The sequence below is a fragment of the Mytilus galloprovincialis genome, chromosome 12 (assembly GCF_965363235.1).
Source record: "Mytilus galloprovincialis chromosome 12, xbMytGall1.hap1.1, whole genome shotgun sequence".
Lineage (NCBI taxonomy): Eukaryota > Metazoa > Mollusca > Bivalvia > Mytilida > Mytilidae > Mytilus > Mytilus galloprovincialis.
The window spans coordinates 19107812-19133086 of NC_134849.1; the positions used below are offsets into that span (position 1 = coordinate 19107812).

General features: G+C 30.7%; 1 protein-coding gene across 4 annotated transcripts in view; it reads left to right on the forward strand.

Annotated features, from left to right (window-relative positions):
• LOC143055519 (potassium voltage-gated channel subfamily KQT member 1-like) overlaps window positions 1-25275 on the forward strand; it is a 128485-nt gene that overhangs the window by 39792 nt on the left and 63418 nt on the right. For all 4 annotated transcript variants that reach the window (XM_076228678.1, XM_076228679.1, XM_076228680.1 and 1 more), the window contains exon 3: window positions 12532-13180. In XM_076228678.1, coding sequence (XP_076084793.1) covers window positions 12759-13180 — 422 coding nt within the window. In that variant the 5' untranslated portion in view covers window positions 12532-12758. The remainder of the gene's footprint in view (window positions 1-12531; window positions 13181-25275) is intronic.

A 25275-nucleotide genomic window follows, 5' to 3' on the forward strand; every position in this document is an offset into this window, starting at 1 on the left:
AACATGTTTTACATTGCCCCATTCAGTTTTGATTGGATTGATGAATCTTGATCTAGATTAGTAACCTAAATCGCTGACAAACACACGAAAGTCATCTAAAAATTACTTGATGTCTCCTCCTTCTGAGTGGTAATACTGGATTCTCTTTTTCCCAACACAGAGAAGTATTTTTATTTATAAATTAGAATGTTAGTTTCCATGTTTGAATGGTTATGCACTAGTTATTTTGGGACCCTTTATAGCTTTCTAATCGGTGTTAATCAATGCTCAATGTTGAAGGCTGTATTTTGTCCTTCTATTGGTTAACATTTATGAAAAATAAAAATATTTTATAGATTACTATTTCTTCGTAGAATCTTGTTTACATGTTTAAATATCTGATTTCGTAATATTCACAAGTGTTACGTGTTTAAATAAGATTGCGAGGGCGTCATCAGAACATTACTTTTACATGTCAGTGAGATACAAACTTCTTAAGAAATGTATAGATTTTCAATTTATCAAAGCATGGTGTTGAATGCTAGTTATCAATAATAACATTGACGGATTGATGATGATAGCATAGCATAAAATTACACAAATGAAAGTGCATAGAAATATCAACTGTTATTCTAATATTCGAAACGGAAACTGTGACATTTATATTTAATGTGTTAAATTATTCTGTTTTAATTTCCGGAAATTGAACGAAACTGCAGTTCCAGATTTCACTACATTTACAAATAGAAAATAAAATTATATCATTTCAACCTTTTAGTCGTGTACAGTTGACCTTTTAAATCATGGGGCTTTAAGTGTTCAATGCAAAGATTAAAGATGAAAGAAACAAATTGCATGTTCCGGTTTGTAGATCGCAGTGACTTTGTATTATACATAGAGTTTATTTCTAAATGTTTAAGTGTTTCAAATCAAAGGTTTCATCTCTCTGTATCTCTCACTCTCACTTTATTGATATACATATTTAATAATAAAAACAAATGACAATAAAAAACATCTTTTACTGTTATTGGTCGTTTATTTGCATGGTGCGCACATTTCCATTGGAGACAAATACATTTAACAGTCTTGTAGCGAAAAAAACTACCTCATATAGATATTGGTGAATATATATCTGTTTCGTAGGAATAAATGGGAATTTGTTTTTTTCTTGTAACGTTCAAAAGAATTATCCTTGTAGAAATATTTATGCATTTAATTCTTAATATGAAACCGGATAAGTTTTGTTTTATGGAAAAATGAATGAAATAAAATATGATATAAGTTGGGTACATATATAATCAAAATACCTGAAATAACTAACATGAAATATTGAAAAGACAAAAAAGCAACAGTGTAGAGCCAATATTGTTTAATTTAATTATTAGTCTGTCTACGTCATTCATTATTCAATTTATAATATCAGTCATTGGTCGGTACCTTTGATAACTAAAACAGGATTTATGTAGACGAAACGCGCGTTTGGCGTACTAAATTATAATCCTGGTACCTTTGATAACTATATAAATTTATCATCTTTGAACACATAAAAAAAAAAAAGATGGAGCTGATAAACCAAAAGATCATTGAAGTAGTTAAACAAAAGTTTGAAAACACGTTGCATTAGATTTTGTTGTGCATTCATAAGCAATTAATATATATATGATAGCATATTAAAGTATAGAATAAACACGTGAAGACATGTTATCGTTTTGATATTGGTTATTTTCTCTTAAGAAATAATTATCAAATTAAATTTTTGTTTAGTAAACTTGAATTATAAAGACATAGTTTGAATTCAGGACAGTTTTTCTGGCACCTTCCAGGAAGGCATGCATGAATAAGAACCAACGGGCCTATATATATTTGCCCTTAAATTGGCGTAAAAAAACTATTATAACAACCTAAAATGTGTGTTTGTCTTAACAAAACAATGTCAATGGCGTCAACATATTGATATTAAAAACAAATACAGTTTGTTAATAAAATAGAGTACATCAAGTGGAACAGAAATAACTTTCTCTTGTTATGAATAATTAAAAAGTGGTATAAAAGTAAATAAAACAAACAATGTCTTGATCTAGTGAACCAAAGTAAATTGCTACTTGTGAAAAAAAATTGACCCACGCACATGTTATCCAATTCATTATTTTAAAAATCATACTTTTAGTATTGAACAACATTAGGAGTGATACCAAATTTAGTAAAACATATTTGTTGGAAAAATCTAAAGCGTTCATTAAAACATTGAAGATTTTTTGTTTCACAGAAGGTTAATTTAGCCCTGTATTATGACATATCATTGCAACTTTTACAACTGTTTAAGGTACAGTAAATCATTTTGGTTAAAAAATGATAACCGCTAGAAATTCTCAATTTAGTCTTTCGAAATAAATCAATTCTCTGCCCTTTTTCGGAGATATCTTGTATATTCATTCTTCAGCGATATATTTGCTCTAGTAGCACATAGAAATTTAGATTCCACAAATGAATCAAGTGTGATATAATATCTCTTTACTCTAGAAAGTAACATTTGCAAATTTTAAACATGTAATTTGCAACACGTCATATATTTAAAAACAAATGATCTCGGGTGGCAAGTCATACACTATAGTGCATCCATTTCGGACCCTCTTTCGTTTTGTTGTATAAACATTGTCCAGAATAGAGCTATCTGAATTTATTGATGTTGGCAAGTTTTCGACAGTTTATGCTATTTACAAGGACATTGGCTTCAGACCATTTTGTGTAATTATTCGCTTGACTAACTGTAGTCAAAAGAACTTCTAACTCTAAAATAAACCTGTTTAAGCACCATTTAGCGCACCGGTTGGTTTTATGTATTGGCTTAAAAAAATCTTCGGGAATGTTTCTCGGATCTCCTATAAATGATAGCGCTGAAAATATTCGAAGGAACCCCTCGCATGGGAACTGAAATCAGTCTATACATCGTTTTTTTCACAATAAATCCATGGGGAGGTACATTTAAACACTCAAAGATTAAATCATGATGGTGATTTTTTATATTCGCAATAATGTTGATAATAATTATGATGATAATGATAACAGTTAATGTAATAAAAATAATAACAAAAATAACAATAGTTTAATAAGATTATCTGATACTATGGGCCAGCAATCATTATTGCTTAATCAAGATAAATTATTCCTCTGGTTTAGACTATATATAAACATAACTATTTTTACAAATGTTTTTCTTCACCTTCCAACTTTCTACATATTTTACCATACTTATATTGAAAAAGCAATATTAAAAAAATAGTTACTTAAATATTAATTTACGGATATATATTCCAAATTCATTATTTAGCGAAAATATATTCGTCTAAATAACATGAATATTAAGTTTCTACTTTCATACGTAGTTCTTTGCTACCCAAAATAGAAAAAATATAAATAATACGAAATACAATAATACTGCATGTTTTGGCCATAACATGCATTGCGAAAGGCAAATTGATTGTAACGTATATTTTGTTTACCCGTTTGCCACATTTATACACATAGTATGTTGTCTCACACAATTATATGGTACATGTGGTAGCTGATATCCCTACTGAACTATCGATGAAAGTATAAAATACATGTATGACCATATCTTTCATTGTAGCCGCTGGTTTGTCCATATATAAATTGGAGTATGTTGTAGGTTTGCCAGTGAGACAACTATCAAATAACGTTGATGTAAGCAAACATCTCAACGTCTTATTTCTGGAACTGAAAGTATCTTATCATTTATTTTGTTTTTGATTTTTTTTGATTTTTTTTTTTTTGGCTTTCTTATGTCCAGATTTATACAGATTCTTATAAGGAACATGTGTACCAAACTTTATTACAAAAATAACAGACAAGGTTAATTATTACATGGAAGATACAAGAACAGCAGTCCCGACAGGAATGATAATTCCAAATTCATGCAATAATACATCCATAAAGATCAGAAGTGACCGAAGAAACAGGTGAATATAGGGTACTGTAGATTCATTATTATATTCTGGATTAAAAATTGTGTTGGTTTCATGGGTAAAGGTAAGTAATTTATAATCGAAATAAGATGAGTGTCAACAAGACAACTCTCTATCCAAGTCACAATTAATAAAATGTTAACCCTTATAGGTCAAATTAAACACTATAAATGAACAAAGTATATAGAACTGCGGGAAATCAAATATCCTTCAAAAAGGTAATTTCGTCCAATCTACAAAAATTTGTACCCATATAACATGTATAATGAATAGTGAGAATATGTTTAAAAAAAAAATCCAATGTTTTCTTGCCCTGAAACCTATAGTTGATGTGTTATGTTTATTTTCTGCCCTGTCGACCTGTGTGTTGACCTTCTGGTTTATATATGACCCATCGGTCTTCTACCTTTTTGCTATATGTGGTATACAATTGATAATTAAGGTCATATAGAGTATATAATTTGTTTTTGTTCCCATAATGTAGTATGAAAAACTATTTGATGACATTTCTATTAAATTCTCTCACGAAAATAATCGCTTCATAGTGTTATAATCGTTCTTTGTTTATATGTCCAGCGACAATCATCGATCCTAAAGATAGTTATTCTTCATTGTGTACGTAACTGTCACTCATACATTGTGCTCGCTCACACATAAAATTGTTAGCATTGAAAGTAACGTGTTGCAGTTTATGTCCTGCTGCTAATGTTATTTGGAATGCGATCGAAATTGAAAAATGCGAAGAAATGAATTATCTTCACAATAAGTGAATTAAGCAAAGTAAATATTCTTCTATTATAAAAGTCTTCACAGATTAGGTTTGAGCTCATGCTTTGTAGAAAAACACCCAAAAATAATATATCTCTTATTTCAGACAAATATCAGATCCAAATAAACAACCGAAAAGTCTGCAACATACACGCAAATCATATTTCAAAATCCCTGCAGCATAACTAGAGCATTTAAATTATCTTCACATGCATTGAATCGTTGAATGCTTCTGTTTGGCAGTTAAATGAAGAGTATGTTAACTGGAATAACATGCCGTAAATTAAATCTACATTGAAATTTACACTGAACAAAATGGTTCAACTATATTTTCTGTATTCCAATATTTATAAGAAACAATCTGCCAAAACTTAGAGTATAAAAGCAGAGAGGTACGGTTAATTTTGTTTTGTTTTCAATGTTAATATTAAATGAGATCGATTTGAAAACATTATTCTAGAAATATTAAAATGTTATTCTATAATTGAAATAAAGATACTACCATTTTGCTAAACTACATTTGTAACTGTGAAATTATAACCGCTAAAAATAATTAACCCTCTTTCAAGAAGAAGTTCAATTTGTATATCAATAGCAATTTCGTCCAAATAGTTCTGTAATTAAATAAATAATAACCACAATATCATGTATGTTCTTTAATAAGTACAAAGTAAAATCACAAAAATACTGAAGTCCCTAATCACATGGCAAAATCAAATGACAAAACACATCAAACGAATGGACAACAACTGTCATATTTCTGTCTTGGTACAGGCATTTTCAAATGTAGAAAATGGTGGATTTAACCCGTTTTTTTTTTTTTTTTTTTTTTTTTTTTTTTTTTTTTTATTATATTTAGGTGTTACGGATAGAAAAATTAATCACCGCCTTTATTAATTATATTAAATTTTGTACGATTATTTACGTTTGAAGTTGGATTCATAGCAAACTGGACATATATATATATATTACAGTTAATTGTTTTTAATAAGTATTGCAATATGCATTTTGTTTAAATGAATTATCAGTATTTACTTCTAATATAATCTTAAATCAATCCTAATTCTATCTCACTTTGATAGTTTTTCATATGTGACGTCATGCTGTTTCTAAATTTCATAAATTCAAATGTGGCATAACGTTTGTGCCTTTTCGCCATCGTATGTGACGTCACATTTTTTTAATTACGTTGACGCCTGGACTGATTCGGGTGTGTCTATTCTGTGTTAAACTTTAATAGCATTATGTATTCGGGTTTAGTTTTCTGTAATTAGTTAATACTTCAGTTTCATTATGTATATCTCTTTCATATTCATTTGTTAAAATTTACTGTTTGCAATAGCATGAATTGTTCTATATAATAAGGATGTTCTTATCCCGGAAATAAAAACAATGCCGTATTTGGCAAAACCTTTTCAACTTTTTATCTTCAGTGCTGTACAACTTTGTACCTTTTTCACTTTCGATCTTTTATATCTGGGCGTTATGTATTCGGGTTTAGTTTTCTGTAATTAGTTAATACTTCAGTTTCATTATGTATATCTCTTTCATATTCATTTGTTAAAATTTACTGTTTGCAATAGCATGAATTGTTCTATATAATAAGAATGTTCTTATCCCGGGCATAAAAACAATGCCGTATTTGGCGAAATCTTTTCAACTTTTGATCTTCAGTGTTGTACAACTTTGTACTTTTTTCACTTTCGATCTTTTATATCTGGGCGTCACTTGTAAGTCTTGTGTGGACAAGGCGCGTTTTTGGCGTATTGAATTTTAAACCTGATGCTTTTTGTTATCTATTAATCATGTTTTTCTTTGTCTAATATGTTCTATTAATTTGTATTGTAGTCCTGTAATATTATGTTGTCATTTCAATGTTATATTTAACTTTGCCATTAAAGTGCGAGGTTTGGCATGCCACAAAACCAGGTTCAACCCACCACTTTTATTCCCCTTTAAAAGTGTCCTGTACCAAGTCAGGAAGATGGCCATTGTTATATTATTGTTCGTTTCTGTGTGTGTTGCATTTTAACGTTGAGTCGTTTGTGTTTTCTCTTATTTTTGAGAAATTGAGATAAGACGTGGCACGGTACTTGTCTATCCCAAATTCATGTATTTGGTTTTCATGTTATATTTGTTATTCTCGTGGTGTTTTGTCTGATGCTTGGTCCGTTTCTGTGTGTGTTACGTTTCGGTGTTATGTCGTTGTTCTCCTCTTATATTTAATGCGTTTCCCTCGGTTTTAGTTTGTTACCCCGATTTTGTTTTTTGTCCATGGATTTATGAGTTTTGAACAGCGGTATACTACTGTTGCCTTTATTTATACCGTTATTTCATGCCGTTATATTTACAATGATGCGTGAACAAAACAGACATAATGAATGAAATCAATAGCAATAATAATTTTCTGGCAAATTTAAATAATTTCATGTAATGAATTTGTTTAGAACTAATATTGATGTAAATGACCGTTTATATTTTGTTTTTCTGATACCCAGTACACTCTCATAATTAATAGTTTTTCTGGGATAATTATACGATCAAATATTTATACTGTTATCGGTTTTGCAGAAGCAACAAAATAAATTGCTATATCTTTTATGCACATTGTTTATTTTAGTTGGTACTAAAGGTACATCGGATTAATATTGAAGGGGTAATACGTCATTGAACTATAAATGACCTTAACTTGAGATTTTATAGTTCGATTTTCGTAAAAGATTTTTCAAGAAACCATTTTACATCAATGAGTGTGTCAATCTGCTCGTAAACATAATTTTGATTAAATCTACAAATTTATATTTCCTACTTTTTGTAGTGAGTTTTTGGATGTTTTGTTTTTTCATCTCCTTTTTAAAGGTTTCATACAATATGATATGTTCAATTTGATTGAGAAATAAAATGTCTTATATTGAACGTTTAAAGTATTAATACATTCAATGACGATCATAATTGAGGCATCTTTTCATCTTGAAGAAATAATTTCAATAGACTAGTTTTGATTAATAATAATATCAATAGTTATGCACCATATGCGCATTTTCGCGTTTTTCGTCGATTCATTGATGCTCGAGGCCTAAATATATGAAAATCAAAAACCAAACTTAAAATGAAATTGTTGGAAGAACATATCAACACAAAAAGGATCTAAATCATAGTCAAATCCTGGAAAGTCTCAATTTGATTGTATTCGTGTATACCGGTTTCACTGAACGTATAGATGCACTAGCACTCATATCTAAGTGTTTGTTGATGTTTTACATATTTTTTTTCGTATATTTGTTTAACATGAATTAGACCGTTAGTTATATCGTGTACATTGTTTTACATTTGTCATTTCGGGGCCTTTTATAGCTGTCTATATGGTATGGGCTGTACTCATTGTTGAAGGTTGCACAGTGACCTAGAATTGTTAATCTATGTGTCACTTTGTCTCTTGTGAAGAGTTGTTTCATTGGAATTCATACCACATCTTCATTTTTATAGTAACAGTGTTAATTCGAACTATGATATACGCATTTAAGAAGTCAACTTGAATCGTAATGAAATATAAGTTCAAGATTTAACTTATTTCATGAAATCAAGCGAATATTTCTGTAAGCCTTATTTTTGGTAACCATGGTCTCGAAACACCTGTAAACAAATTATATCCAAGTTTGTAAAAGGAAAGTCATTTGTTTTCATTTACATAATGTATTACCTGATTGGTTGTAAAATTCTGTGTTAATATTTTTATTCAATTTTCTCATGCCAATCATCACTTCATAGTGTTATAATCGTTTTTTGTTTATATTGTCATCGCCATTAATCTATTTTAAGGGTTATTTTTTATCAGTATTAATGTATCTGTAACTTAAAGATTTATTGTCCACACTAACATTTGTCTTTAAAGCAAAACATGTATATTGTAGGTCATGTAATGTTGTTAAAAAGGATGAAGGGTAGTTTATTCTGTTGAATGATACCAGGAATTCTTTTGTAAAATGAATGTCTTCAAAAACAAGGTTTTTCAAAATTCTACACTCTTAATCCAAGATAATGCTTTGATAAGACAGACCAAAATGTATGATTAGGCAACAAATTTGGTCCTTGAAATATAAATCATATTAAACTAAAACTTTCTTAAAAAAACATCTCAACCGTCTCTTAGATGACGCAACCGGTTTTTGGTTGGGTTCGTGTTCCTTAGGCTATATTTTATATGTCTTTTTTTGTAATAGTCATGGAGATGTAAGGTTTGTTTTCGATCTATAAGTTTGAATGTCACTCTAGTATCTTTCGCCCCTCTTTTATATGTGCACACACAATTGCTCTATTGTATTATTGTTTTAAATGGTCTTAATGAGATTCGCTGTGTTAAAGAACCATGTGTGACCTAGGAATGTTTTCTGACTGATCTTTTTGTCGGGTTGTTGTTTCCTTAAAACATTTCCCATTTCCATCTAAAGTTATGACATATAAGTATAGGTTTTCATTTTTTTTATTATATGCTTCACAGAAAAACTTCTAAATAGCCTCACTTTGAGAACTTGTAATTGATTTTCAGATATGAGCAACAGCTTGCCTAAATATATATATTCTAAGAAAACACTGCGTGAAATGCATACGTTAGTTCAAATACATGAATTTAAATAAGCTTCTGACGTAATAGTGAAAACAAAACATTTATGGAGATCTCTGAAAAAGGTCATGAATCAACTTCACGTGCAGTAAATCCTAACCAGCTGTTGATTGGAAGTTAACAAAGATTTATATATGAGGACGGAAATAAAGAAATAAATCAAACCAACCCTCAAGAAAATTTAGAGTGGAAAGATTACTTTGAAATTAGTTCATGTAAGGTATAACTGGGTTTGTTACGTTATCTATTATTAAAATGGATATTCATTTAAATTTACTGAGTGCAAACATTCTTGACATTTTTCACAAATCATGTCTTTCTACGTAAAATGAGAAGTATCTTGCACTTTCTCTATAGTGCAAATCAAATTATTATGGTTATTATTTATGCATAGTTCTAACATCGATGTACATAACTATTCAGAGTTTATATATCTGACATTTAGTGTAAGCTTTTCGATATTAATTATTTTAAGATATTTACACTATCAAATATCTAATATAATACGATTGGTGTGATTAATCCTACTGTTATCGCCTTTCCAGACGTAGCAAAATTAACTATTCTATCCTTAATGGAGTTCGCTTCTCAGTTTCAAAGTAATAAACTTTTAAAGACACTAGTTTATATAGATAGGGAATTAATAAAGGAATCCAAAGAGCGAAACAAAATATATAGGTCACCGTGCTTGTTTTCGAGATATTAACCATTGAAATTTTGGAGGGAAAATATTCTCTTTTGACTTTTCATAGCTTTATCATTGACAAGTTGAAGTTCTCAAAAATTGTTAAAAAGTAATTAAAATTTTATAAGACCTTTAAAGATGGCTTATCATTATACATGTAAAAGATATACAAAAAGAAAAATGGGGGTCACCGGGCAATTTTTTTCAAAGCATTTAAATGAATAAACCCAGACGATTCCGAAAATCTGACAAAAAATCTAAGATATAACAAGCCAGCTTCCTTAATGCACATTGACTTCTAATTGTGTAACTCATAGATACATAAAGTACCCAAGGTTAACAACGAAAAGGTGATACATTATTGAACTGTATATGACCTTCCATTAAGCTTCAAAATATAAGAGAAACAAGATATATTTGTCAACTGATAATAATCTGATAAATATGGTACCTTCCGGTATGTTAAGATACAGTTGTTTGTCATTTAGTCTTTTATTTGCAATGGCGCTGTCAATTTTATTTTCGTCTGATAAGTGTGAATGACCCTTTATTTTAATAGCGGGAAGAGATAACGTAAGATAGGACTTAGAATAGTAATGCAGAAACCAATTATATCAAGCTGCAGAATTGTTATAAAAATGAAAAAAAAAAAAAACAATAAAGAGACGTATATGTTATTTATTTACCAGAAATATCCAGATAGTAATAATACAAGTTGGGATAAGGTCATTAGTTAAAATGTAAATGAGGTAAATGTGTGTATATGAGTATTTAAAATTACTTGTATTTACTGTTATACCATACCATATGCATGTTCATATATTTCTTGCACTACTATTACTATTATAATTATATTAATGAAATTTGTTATTACTATACTTAATCCATATATCTTCTCAGTGTTAGTTCATAGAATGCTTGTTATGTTTATCTATTTCACTTCCTTGATAATTGTGCCAGAAGATAAATATATGTTGATACCTGTAAATTCATGACGAAAAAAAAATTATGTACTAAAATGATTCAGTAGTAGAAAAATCAAGAACTTTTTGTTTTATACCAAACGAGCCTTTAAATGCAAATGTTATTAGTTTGACATGTCAGTTAAGGTTGTACCTTACAGTAACCTTTCTATATCCGAAAGGACTGTATATTTATTGAAGTTCTCTATTCAGTAGTGATAACAGATAGAATATATCATGTTATTACACATGCATATCAATCTGCATCTTCACTTGTTTCCCTTGATTATTTTGGTATAATTTAGATTACAAATACGATTTTCCACTTATCAAACCAATATTTCTTCTATTTCTCACTACCACGTGGAGTTGCATGTGTTTAATATTTGTAATCCTAACTATTAATCTGTTTACTATTTATCTAACCTTGCTCATGCAAATTACTATTGACAAAATTACTTGTTCAGCACTCCTTAACTGATTAATGAGACACACTGTTTCCTACACTTTCAATTATTTTCATATTATGATTAGAATATGAATCTAATGAGGATGTAGCATATAAATATAGTATAACTGTTGGTTAATTATCTCTTAGATGTTGGTACTGTAATGCATATAATAACTATTAATAATATTTTAAGCTTTTCTCTTGGATGTTGATATTGTGGTGCATTTATTAATTATAAACACTAATTGAAGCGAAATTAAACAATTATTTCAAACATCAAAATTACCAGCATACTACTAAGCTTATTCCGTGAATTTATTATATTGGAAAGTGCAATAACAGAAGTCAATTATTGGAATTTACTGTTATTTTATGTGTATATATATAATCTACGTGGAATTATCTACTGCATGCTTTTGGTTAATATTCAAAACATTTATTGGAACAGTTAAAAAAGAGTGTTGGATGGAGGGAATGCATATTTATTGTTTTCAAATCGTCATGAACTTTTGATATTGAATAAATAATGTTGAATCTGATCAACGCAATTAACGTTTGACATTGGTACGTGTATACACTACTCGATGGATTATAGAAAGTATTTTTGTACCGCCTTATTTGGCAGTTTTGTCACCCAGCTTTGTTAAAAACAAATACAAAATTTATATTACCTGAAATTTAAATTAAATTTTGTCACTTTAAAAGATGTGAAAATCATTCAAAACTGTAGATTTATTATTATTCGTTGGATATCAATTTTCGTGGGTTTCGTGGGTAAAAGTTTTCCTCAATCCACGAAAACTGATACCCACAAAAATAAATGAATCCCCTGTATGCGATATTAAGATATTTCACAGGGGAATATGTTTCATTGTTACAAAAATGAAGTGTGCATGTTTCAGATGATCAAGATACGATACAAATTAATATGTGCTATGATAAATGGTGTTGGCTTTACAAAAATCATGTTACAGTGCTAAAAATATTAAATCAATTATTCGTTGCGTTTTAAACAATAATTATGTTACCCTTGATAATATTTTTTATGACCATTTGAAATATTTTAATTATTTTTCTTTCAGATGGATAAACGGTTCGATACATGATCATATGATGAAACATATTAAAATTGTACTAACTTTAGATATTGAATGGATTTTCCACGGCATACATGATGACAATGATAACATTATAAATTGATTTGATTTGGAAATGGAGCGATTTGTAAAAGTGTTTATGTTACATCCATTCCTCATTTTTTATATTGAATTTCCATGATTTATAGTCATTACTCGTTACAAGAGCAGAAATGACTATGACTCGGAAGTCAAACGTTAAACTGACTATTAGCGTGGCGGATCAGGGCCATCATGACGACTGTAATGACACTTCAGAATGGAAATTTATTAATCACTCTAGTGATTCGGATGATCTCCTTTACTCACCAAAGCACGAACAGAGTAGGAAATTAAAATTCGATTTCATGGATGTAGACATCGATACAGAAAATAATAGAATTAGACGAAACGATATAGAAAAGGATCTTACAGGATTATCAAAACGTGGTCTTGGCAGTAAAAGGTATGCGGAACCACGAATGTCTTTACTCGGAAAACCTCTAAATTACCGTGCACACAGGAAAGATGCACGGGTACGGAGATTACAAGCACGAATTTATAATTTTCTTGAAAGACCAAAATTATGGGCATCAGTAATTTACCATATAGCTATGTAAGTACTATAATTATATTTGCATGTACTTATTTATTTTCTCATTGCGGTTCTTATATCATTAGTGTTATTAAGTTTTCTTTTTTCTTACACCGACCCTTTTAATGTCACAACGCTAATATTCAGAGACACAGATAAGGTTCCAGTTAAACTTTGTTACTTTAATTGCATTGAAGAAAGTTTTAGCAACTGATATTGGTGATTTGTTTTGTTTTCAAAAGTCGCTCGCAACATATGTTGTACTTTATTTCTGTTTTCAATGTAGAGAAAATAAAAGAAATTAAGTTCATACAGAAAGGTAGATAAAAAGTACACCAACAGTTTTAAAATTGCTTTAATGGCATATTTTCAAAAATTACATTTGTACTATGTATCACTTTAGAAATATACGAAATTTTATTATACAATCACGATATGAATGAAAGCACTGAAAAAGAGATTAAACATCTAAATGTTTGTGAGACATTTTTTGTCTTTTTTATATTGAATAGATATAGCTCAGGATTATCTAGTGCATATTGCTTGACTGCACCAAAATGGTAAAGTAATTAAGATTCCACATCGGTGCAACTGACTCTTGTGCAATTGGAAGTTGATGTTAAAGTTGTAATGTTAACATTATAGTCATTCTTATAAGACGTATACACATGTAAATTAATTGACTCCTGTGCAATTGAAAGTTTATGCTAACGTTTCAACGTAAGCATCATATTTATTATGACAGGAAGTTTTAACATTTGTATTTCTGAATCCCTTGCAGTATATTTTTCAATGATCATTGGATGTTATCAACAAAAGATAACATTAATGAAATGAATGACTTTAAGACTATTGGAATTAAGGTAGGAAGAATGCTCAGCAATGAATTTCTTCGGGTTTGTGATTCAATGAGTATAATAAAAATGCATTTTGTCAATTGTCATTTAGAGGTGAAGTGTTCTCCTGTTCGCACTTTTAAAGTATGATCTGCTTGCTCCCTGTCAAGAATTAGAATCTCTTCACTGGTTTGAGTGTGTGATTTATTTTCGCTTTAAAGATAGATAAGTGATACCAGTACTGTGTTGATTGCAGATCTTTCATACAATATATTTCTTTTACGAATCCAAAACTTATGTCTCAGAATGATAGATATTTTGGCATATTCGATATGATTATACGATTTATTGATGCGAAATATGAAAAAAAGATTGTTTCCGAAATATCTAAAAACTATATACCTCGTCGAAAGGAGAGAAACCCTTCTTATTTCAATAAATCATAACCACTGCACAGGCAAAATTTGCTCACATGAATTTCACATGAATCTCACATGAAATTCACATGAAAATTTTCATGTGAGATTCACCTCAATTGGACTTATACATGAAACTCATGTGAAAATGTTCATGTGAATTTCACGTGAATTGAGATTCACATGAATCTGATGTGAAATTTTTCACATGAATTTCACGTGAAATTTACAACAAAAAAATTTAATATTTTTCATGATTTTGATTAAATTTAAAAATTTAGATGTTATTTGAATGTGAATTTCACATGAAAAAAATTTATGTGATTTTCATGTGAAATTCACATGAGTTTCACATGATATTCACATGAAACTCACAAAACTGATTTTACGTGAGTTTCACGTATAAGCTCGTTTGAGGTGAAATTCATGTGAATTTCACGTGAGATTCACATGAATTAAATTTTACGTGAAATTGATGTGAGTGAAATTTGCCTGTGTATGATAATAATAAAAAAAAAAGAAACAATGCGACAAAACAATCAATTTCCAATCATTTTGTTTTTATTACTGTTCTCTCTTTAAAGCTGATTAAAAACCCAGATTCTGGTTTTATGACAATAAGTTGATATATATAAAAAAAGATGATTAGGGGGACAATTGAAATTAAAGAGAAAATGAAAACAAGACGTCATTTAAACCATTTTGAAAAAGATGACTGAAGAAGTTTGATAAACAGTTGAAATGTAACAGAACATGACAATGAACGGACGCCACCAAAACTGGCGATGAATAAAGATTCCGCGGAAGAGAAAGGAGTTTCTACTAATAGCACGTTATTATTTATCTAAAATGTGCATGGATTGTCCTTTGATGCCCTTTTCTATATAGATACATGTTGTGTATATCATCCTTTATCATACACTGTATTTTGTATAATATTGTTTGTCTTTTTGGTTTTCTTGTTTTGTCATGGTGTTGTTCTATTATTTTTGACGTATGAGTTTGGACGTCCATTTTGATATCTTTCACCTGTCTTTTACTTTACAAAGTTTACCCCCTGGTGTTTTCAATTACCAATAAGCACTTCGACTTGTTCACATCCTTCCTCTGCAGCTTTTACGTGCCATACTCGATGAATTCATTACGTTTATTGTCTTAAATCTGTTTGTCATTCAGAGATACATAGTAGTGTTAAAAAAATCATTCAAGATATAATGTTATAAAACCTTGTTACATCAAGCTAGAATAAAAAAGGTTTAACCTAATTTTGATATAGTTTTGCTTTCCAATCAATTAAAAACTCCTGTGATCAGTAAAACATGAACAATCATGAGAGACTGGATTATGACTAACTTGATTATGGGGAGGTGTGACATTCATGTAAACAGATATATGTGTTACATGTGTATTACTTATAATACGTAGCTCTATTGTTAGCTGAATGACACTTTGAAGCCATAATAAAGGCTACCTCGATAATGAAAAATGGAATTAAACCTTAAACTTTAACACGCCCGTAATTAATTGGCGGCTTATCAAGTAAAAAGTGAAATCACAAAAATACTGAATTCCGAGGAAAATTCAAAACGGAAAGTCCCTTATCAAATGTCAAAATCAAATGATAAAACACATAAAAAACTGTACGACAGTCGCATCAAATTCCATTATATTGACAAAGATGAGTTTAATAAAGGCAACAGTAGTATACCGTTGTTCAAAACTCGTAAATCTATGGAAATAAAACAAAATCGGGGTAACAAACCAAAACTGAGGGAAACGCATTAAATATAAGAGGATAACAACGACACAACATTAAAATGTAACACACACAGAAACGGACTAAGTATTAGACAAAATCCGATGAGAATAACAAATATAACATCAAAACCAAATACATGAATTTGGGATAGAAAATTAAGTTTTAGCAAAGAGGATGACATTGTGTTTGAGTAGTCATAACGAATTATCTCCATATAGATAAGGAACCTTAATTGTTACTCTACATATCACGTTTTGTGCCCCTTTTGGTTACAGAACTGTTTTACGTACCATCTATCTGCTCCGGTTTGAACTGCTTTAATTCGGGCAAATCTAGAAATCATTTTCATTAATTGTTGGATTGTTTTTAATAAAATCGAAGATTAAAAACCGATTATTTTCCTTCTTTCTGTGAAAAGTTACATAGAAAGCTTTGCTTGTGATAACTTTACACACACACACACACACACACACACACAAATTGTAATGCACCAGGTGGGCATTTCGACAATTAATGTGTTCTCAGTGATTGAAGTACAAATATTTGATAATTCAAAATCTATTTCATACGTTAGAGTGCGGATAAAGCAAAATAAAAAAAATATAGCTAATTTAACCAGTAATCTGAACCTTGCACAAAAGAGATATATTTCTTTATTTCAAACTCTTTTAATTATTTGTTTTAAACATAACAAACGCATCACTAATTAAAGATATAATTTCTCTACCCAAGCCTTCATCTTAGACGACAATTATAATTTTTGATATTTTTTTAATTGATTTACAAATCAGCTTTTAAGAATTCTTTGTCATCACGACACTTAAAAAATTACATGTTATGTAAAGGCCATACAAATTGACATTTGCTCTGAATACATTTTAAATGCCTCAATCAATTTGATATAACACATTCAATTTCCGCTTACTAGCATCACTAAAGCTAGTGATGTCAGATGTAAATCTACGAATGTCACTCTAGCCTTTAAGATATTAGATTAGTCAAAATAATATCGAATAATGTTGTAATGAATTTTATGAAAAGGGATAAAAATTGGCGTAGATTCTTCGAATTTTGACAGATGCACTAAGATACATTGACGTGCATTTAAATAAATTGTATAATTAATTGAACCTATAAATACTAAAACGTCACTATAAGAATAGTTTATCATGTGTATGTAAATATTAGAATTCGAAATTATAACCAAGCGATATGAATACTGTCTTTGAATGTCGATAAACTATTGGTGCCTTAATTTAACATTGAGGATGATTACTGATGTATTTACTAATATATATACATCAAAATTGTCCCTCTTACATTAAAATTCTTCTCATAAAATAGGCAAAGTAGTATACCGTTGTTCAAAAGTTATAAATTAACTTAAAGAAATCGGAGTCACAAAACAAAATCGAGGGAAACACATCAACTATAAGATGAACATAACGGAACAACAGAAACACTGAATTGGTAATAAAAACAAGCCAAATTGCCCGCTTAAATTGAAAAGTTAACTAACAAATATATGTGTTGACTATGCATAAAAGTGTACATTGCAGTTATACAGCAATAAACGTCACACAGGTGAATGTGTAACAGTAAAAAATAATTGACCCGAAACATTTGTGTAATATAAACCTTTTTCGTGTGAAATTGTATATATTTCAAGAATCAATCCTTTTAAATGCAGATCTGAAATATATTCACCAAATGATGTTTTGTTTGCCTTAACTCATTAAGTAAGACTTGGCCATCTTGTCTGATTATTCTATTTATTGATAGATTTTTTTTTTGTTCAATTGCTGTCACTTAGAATCGAACCCACTGCCGGACGTCTATAACATGTGACTGATTAAAAAAATAGCAAATTGAAAGCTACTGGTACAATATTGTTTTGCTAAGTATTGGTGGGAAAAAATAAATCATTATAGGCAGTAATCGCTCAGAATACACCAAGGTGTAAGTAGTTTTTTTTCTGAATAGACATTATGGGCTTTCTATGTTGCTATTTTATACTTTTGTTTCAAAAAAGGGAGAAGGTTTGGTACCATTAAAACGTTTAATCCCTGTCCTTAGTCAGGAATCTGATGTACAGTAGTTGTCGTATGTTCATGTAATTTATACGTGTTTTTTTCGTTTCTCGTTTTTTCATATTGATTAGACCGTTGTTTTTTTCCGTTTGAATGGGTTTTACACTAGTAATTTTTGGTGCTGTTCGGTGTGAGCCAAGGCTCTGTGTTGAAGGCCGTACCTTGTCCTATAATGGTTTACTGTTATGAAATGTTATTTGGATGGAGAGTTGCCTAATAGGAATTCATACTTCATCTTCCTATATCTATTAACAATAACTTGATTGTTTGTTTCATTTTGATATATCTGATGTAAAAGCCTTTATTCACTTGTATGTTGTCTTTTTTTCATATAACTATTAGAAATAGAGGATACAAAAAGATTTAAGAATTCAAGTCGAGAACAAACTGACAATGCAGTGGTTTAATATTAAAACCACGAAAAGACAAACAAGTCACAAATCACACTATAGAAAGCTAAAAGTTAGAAACGAAGTCAAATCTTCAAATGTTGGGTGATCTCCGGTGCTTCCTCAGGGAAAACAGATCATGCTACAAATCTGACCCTATCCAAAAAGTAGTATCAAAATGAAACTCTATTTATAACGTGTCTACTAAATACTACTCAAAGAGGATTGTACAAAGTGCTTTTTACACAAATAATATAGGGACATCAACCCACTGAAGAATTAGGAAACTGGTTGCGTTGGTTTTACCGGATATTATCTCCAACATTGAAACACGTTTTAGATTGGTTACTCGCTGTCTAACTGGCGATATATTATAGATACATTTTTTTCTGGGACTAGATAATAATTAAATTCGTAATACAGTATACTAGTATTAAGATTAGTAGCTTATTACATATATGCACTAGTAAAATAAACAATAAAGAATATTACCAATAGTCAAATTTAGATATACTGAATAGAAATGATTTTAAAGTCAAACCAGATCAAACAATAGTTACATATTTATCATAAATGACATATACGTAGTCGTGTAGATTAGAACTCACTGGTGCGACTACAAGAAAAATATTAGACGAAACGAAGGAAACAATACTGAAAACCAATTAGCCGAGTGTCTTTTTGGTATTTGAAACGCATTGAACGACAGATATGCTTATCATAGATACCAGACTTTAAATTTTGTACGTTGGACGTGCGTTTCGTCTACACAATCCCATAAGTGACGCTCGAAGACAAAATGATAAAGCAAAATACACATAATTTTGAGAGATGTATCTTAAACAGCTGACATAAGTTAAATATATTCCCGGGATACAAAATCCTACGTATTTCGAACAATTATAAGGTTTGCAAATTGTAAATATAAAAAAAAGAAGATGTGGTATGATTGCCAATAAGACAACCGTCCACAAGAGACCACAATGACACTAACAACTATATAAAGTAAGTTTATCGATACCGCTGCTGGTGGAGATTTATTTTACCGAGGGTATCACAAGCCCAGTAGTCAGCACTGTGTGTGCTGACATGAATAATCATTGATATTGTTATATACTAGCCAAAAAAAGAAACGATACCCAACATTTTTTCATAATAATTTTTATTAACAAAATATTATTTATTGCGACTAGTTATATGTTCGAAAAGAGTCATAAGTCTGTAGGTTACTGCACTTTTGTTTTTGTTTTACCGGAAAATAACGTCATTTTTGAATTTTTAGCGGAACCACATTTATGCCGTCCGAACACGGGTTTTCAATTTAATTAGGGTGATTAAATATCCGGTCAACACAGGTAAACAAAAGGTGATTTCATATGCCTCGTCTACGCCAACATGAGCGTGATAGAGCTGTGGGAATGGTTCACGCAGGTATGCGTCATATTGACGTCGCAAACAACTTTGGTGTTTCTAAATTGACAATAACAAGATTAATGAGTCGTCTAAGACAGACTTGGTCCTCAAATGACAGACGACGTAGTGGACGTCCAAGAGAAACGACGTTACGCCAAGACCGTCGAATAAGATTCACACATCTCAGGGATCGGTTTTTACCAGCTACAATTCCCGCTAGACAAACACCTGGAAGGCATAATCCAAGGATATCCGCCCAAACTGTACGTAATAGGCTAAGAGATGCTGGTTTGCGTTCACGACGTCCAGTAGTAGGAGCCATTCTAAAACAGCGTCATCGAACTGCACGCCTACGTTGGGCAAATGCACGTTTGTATTGGAACCGTGTTAGGTGACAAAACGTCATTTTTAGTGATGAGTCAAGATTTCGCTTACGTAGAAGTGATGGCATAATGAGAGTGTACCGACGTCAAAATAAACGTTATGCAGACGCGTGTGTGCATGAATGTGATCACTTTGGTGGTGGTGGTGTGATGGTTTGGGCAGGAATCACGCATTGTGGACGCACTGACTTGACGTTCATTAACGGAAGCCTTACTGGAGTTCGTTATCGTGATGAAATTCTCTCTCCGATTGTACAACCATTCATTGCAAGGCATGGAAATCGGCATACTTTCCAACAGGACAATGCTAGGTGCCACGTGGCACGTGTATGCACACAATATCTTGGACAAAATAACATTGACATTCTTCCATGGCCAGCTTTATCGCCAGATTTATCACCCATTGAACATTTATGGGATGAACTTGACAAACGTGTTCGCAGACGTCATCAACCACCAGAGTCGGTCAACCAGCTACGAGCCGCCTTAGTGGAAGAGTGGAATAACATTCCACAAGCATTTATTCAGCGATTAATTGTATCAATGCGTCGGCGATTGACTGCTGTTATCAACGCAAGAGGTGGCCATACGCGATATTAACTCTTCAACTTTTGGTTTTGACAACAATATCTTAAAACAGTCCGTGCAATAATGAAAATTTATTGTGATTTGTTATCTTTGTTAAGTTTGTATGCTTTTATGTTATTGTTTCATAAAATACAAAACTAAAATAATATTGTTGAAAAATAAAGTAGATATTTTTGATAAAATCTGGGTATCGTTTCTTTTTGTGGCTAGTATATTTATAAATTAACTGTTTACCAAAATTTTGAATTTTTTGAAATACTAAGGTTTTTCTACCTCAGGCATAGATTACCTTAGCTGTATTTGGCAAAACTTTTAGGAATTTTGGTCTTCAAAGCTCTTCAACTTCGTACTTTATTTGACCTTTTTAACTTTTTTGGATTCGAGCGTCACTGATGAGTCTTTTGTAGACGAAACGAGAGTCTGGCGTATATATAAGATTTAGCCCTGGTACATGTATCTATGATGAGTTTATTTATTGTTTAGACCATAAATACAGACCTATTACTTGTTGAGATTCATTTTATGGTTTCTTTCACCATTGCAACGAGTATTATAGTTAAATAAATTCATACTGAGAAATACTTTAATGTTTCTCATCAAAATTATTACTTACTTCATTTTCTTTTATGGTTTTAATAAAAATCCAGCAAAATGAGAGAGACAATAACGTTCCTACCTAAACCTCAAAATGTTGGTAAAAACTAGATTGATGAAAAATTACATGCACGTTATTGCGTAATTTAAATGTAATTTATTGGCATTTTCTAATAATCTATTAATATCAAAATAACAGCACATTTTCATTATATTATTCATGGATAATTAAAACGTCAAAATGGAATCTGTTAGAATATTGATGATATGATGTAAGCAAAATGTGCGTGCATAAATATTTTTTATCATTACTCTCTTTTGATTTTATGTCTGTAGGTCATGCTATTTTAGGATCAGTTTAGATTTAACGATTGCTCTAGAACAAAATTGAAACCAATACAATTCAAAAGTGCTTTGCTCTTTGGGTTCTACTTGATCATTTGTAAAAACCTTTTTTCCCGAAAATATTGACGATGAGATACAGATAACAAGGAAACTATGAAAAATTAGAAAAAATCGAAAATATATCAAAAAGAGAATGATTGGGTGGTGAAATATAATAATAAAACAGAATAATAGGCAGAACAAATAATAAGAAGACAATTGTGTAAGTATTAAAGAATGCCAAAAAACAGGAAGTGTCCATAAATCTAGATCTTATCTGATAGTAGTCGGAACTAAACTCCAAAGGTTCAGTAATAGTGTTAAACTGGCCTAACTAAAAATCATATCTGCATGTTAAAAAATCTAAAATATCTAGTAGCATACATACACTTTAAAGTGTTGTGCAGATTAGTAGATTTTTTTTTATCGTAAACAAGTATTCATCATAAGATTGTAAATAAAAAAAAATCTAAATCATTTATGTGTTTTCGAAAACGTTCACCAAAGTGTTGTGATTGGATAACAACATTATGAAGAATGCAAATATACCCATAAACGTTTAACGTGTAGTTATTTAACTTTTTGGACTTAAACAATGAAATAATCATTATCCTTTAGAATTTGAAACTGCACCATACGTTTCTTGTGATTTAAGAATATACATTGCAAAATACAACATCATATGTTATATGCTGAATCGTATTTACATGTTGTGACGTATTTGTTTCGTATGTACTTTAATTAGATGTCCAGCAAGCCTACCTCAAGAATGATCTTTTTATGTATGTTTGTTTTGTTCACACATCCTTGTCAATACAATGTAATTGTATGTGACTGTCATACAAAAGAGGGACGAACGATACCAAAGGGACAGTCAAACTCCTAAATCTAAAACAAACTGACAACGCCATGGCAATGAAAAAGACAAACAAAAAACAGCACATATGACACAACATAGAAAACTAAAGAATAAACAACACGAACCCCCCCCCCCCCAAAAAAAAAAAAAAAAACTAGGGGTGATCTGAGGTGCTCCGGAAGGGTAAGCAGATCCTGCTCCACATGTGGAGCACCCATCGTGTTGCTTTTGTGATAACAAATCCGGTAAATAGTCTAATTCGGTAGGTCACATTCATGAAAGGGAAGGGGATAGTAGTTACGACGTAAGGAACATATCCGATATCATTTGTGTAACCTCATACAAGTGAGAGGTTTAGCTAGCTTTAAACCCAGATTAAAGCCACTTTGTTTACATACAAAAAAATACCTGTACCAAGACAGGAATATAAAATTTGTTATCCATGCGTTTGATGCGTTTAAATTTTTATTTTGACGGAGGCTGTTTTTGTTGTAATTTTACTTTGTCATATACATTGCTCAATAAACTGCCAATCCAGAGTTTTCTAAATTCGGACCCTGCTCTTGGCGAGTTGTGTTAATTGACAAGAACTTCTAGTTTTCCCGTAGAAGGTCGATGTTCTCTCGAATTCCGTTAATGAAAAAACATTACTGCAACGATATAACTTTTTGCTGACACCAGCATAAAAAACAATATAAACAAACGCAGTAAACGCAGTATTTAACATCATTTGAAATGATTCAAAATAACTTTATGGCTACGTGTCACTGAACTGTCACACCATATATGTCGTCCGTACAAAACAGTTTACAATTTTAATTAAAAACTCAGCCTGGAATACTATTTCCTTCATATTCGTTTATGACATAAACAATACAATTTCTTACTGAGTAAATGAGAATATGGTATGCATAGTAATAAAAGATATACGGGATAAACTTCGTTGCAAATCACCAACATACATAAAGAGGTAAACAAATAATACAGTCTGTAAAAAGAAGTATTGAAAAAATTTATAATTTTGAAATATATTATATGTTACACCACTAATTAAGAAAAAAATGAAAGTATAACATATTCAATCAAAATAGTACCTTGGCTAAGTTACCACTATCAACAATGTAGACTATTGAAGTAAATTTGATATCAAATGATTGCTAATACATGTTACTGAATATGTGTGTAGAACACTCTTTGACAAATATTGCATAACATATAAGCATTAAGGTACATTTTATCTGTTTCTCAGATCTGATGTACCTATTTTGATACATTTGAACTATCTTAGTACATCAAAGTCTTAAAACATTTTTGAGCATCAATTAAGAAAGAGGGACGAAAGATACCAAAGGGACAGTCAAACTCATATATCTAAAACAAACTGACAACGCCATGGCTAAAAATGAAAAAGACAAACAAAAAACAGAACACATGACACAACATAGAAGTAAGATATGCCATAAGACAATAACTGACCATGGTTTTATTCATCATAACCGGAATTATTATTCGTATTTGTTCCGGTATTTATTGATGTTATGACTTGATCTGTATCATTACTGTGTTTCAGTTTAGTAAATATGTCGTTCGTTGAAAGTTTTTTCTTTGATTTGAATCAACCATGAATCTTCTATTTAGCTACAGATCGATTCATAAGACCACTAGATGGTCCTCCATTGCACAAGCACAATCCATTTTATAAATTATCTATACGGTACTCTCTCTTAAATTGAAGAATATAGTGGGAGATAATATGGACATAATTGTGCAAATCGTGATACAAGCATGAAATTTGGTATATGAGTGGACAAAATGATAATTAAAAACAATCAGCTGCTGGCCATAAAAATTTGTCAGTTTTTCAAGATAGCCACCGCTCATTTTGCAAATGGCGTCATATCCAATTGGTTACATTTCGTAAATCATTTGAAACCTGTGTTATAAGTATAATCCAATGTCAGTTTTGATAAAACTTAAAGTACAGTTCCTAACGTACGAAAAAACAATACCTACATGAAGAAAAAGAGTGTCTTCCGGTCCCAAAATCGCGCGAAAATGTGGGAAATGTCTATTTTATCATTTATATCAACTTCATAAGAGATATTTCTGAATTTTTAACAGGTCAAATGCATATATAGTTTGTTTAGAAAGACAGATTGCTTATCTTATAATTATCTGACAGTTACCAATACACAAACATGTACACGGAACCTGAACGGTAGCATTTACAGTTACCAACACATCTGAATGTCTGGCATACGCATTTAAAAAATCCTGACACGAGGATCAGCGGCCAGCAAAGAAGTGCATTTTGGTTTCCAATTATCATTGTTTTTTTTTTCTTTAACCCAATTCCTGTGGTCACGACTTGGTACATGAACCTGTCGAATGCATAAATCAAGACG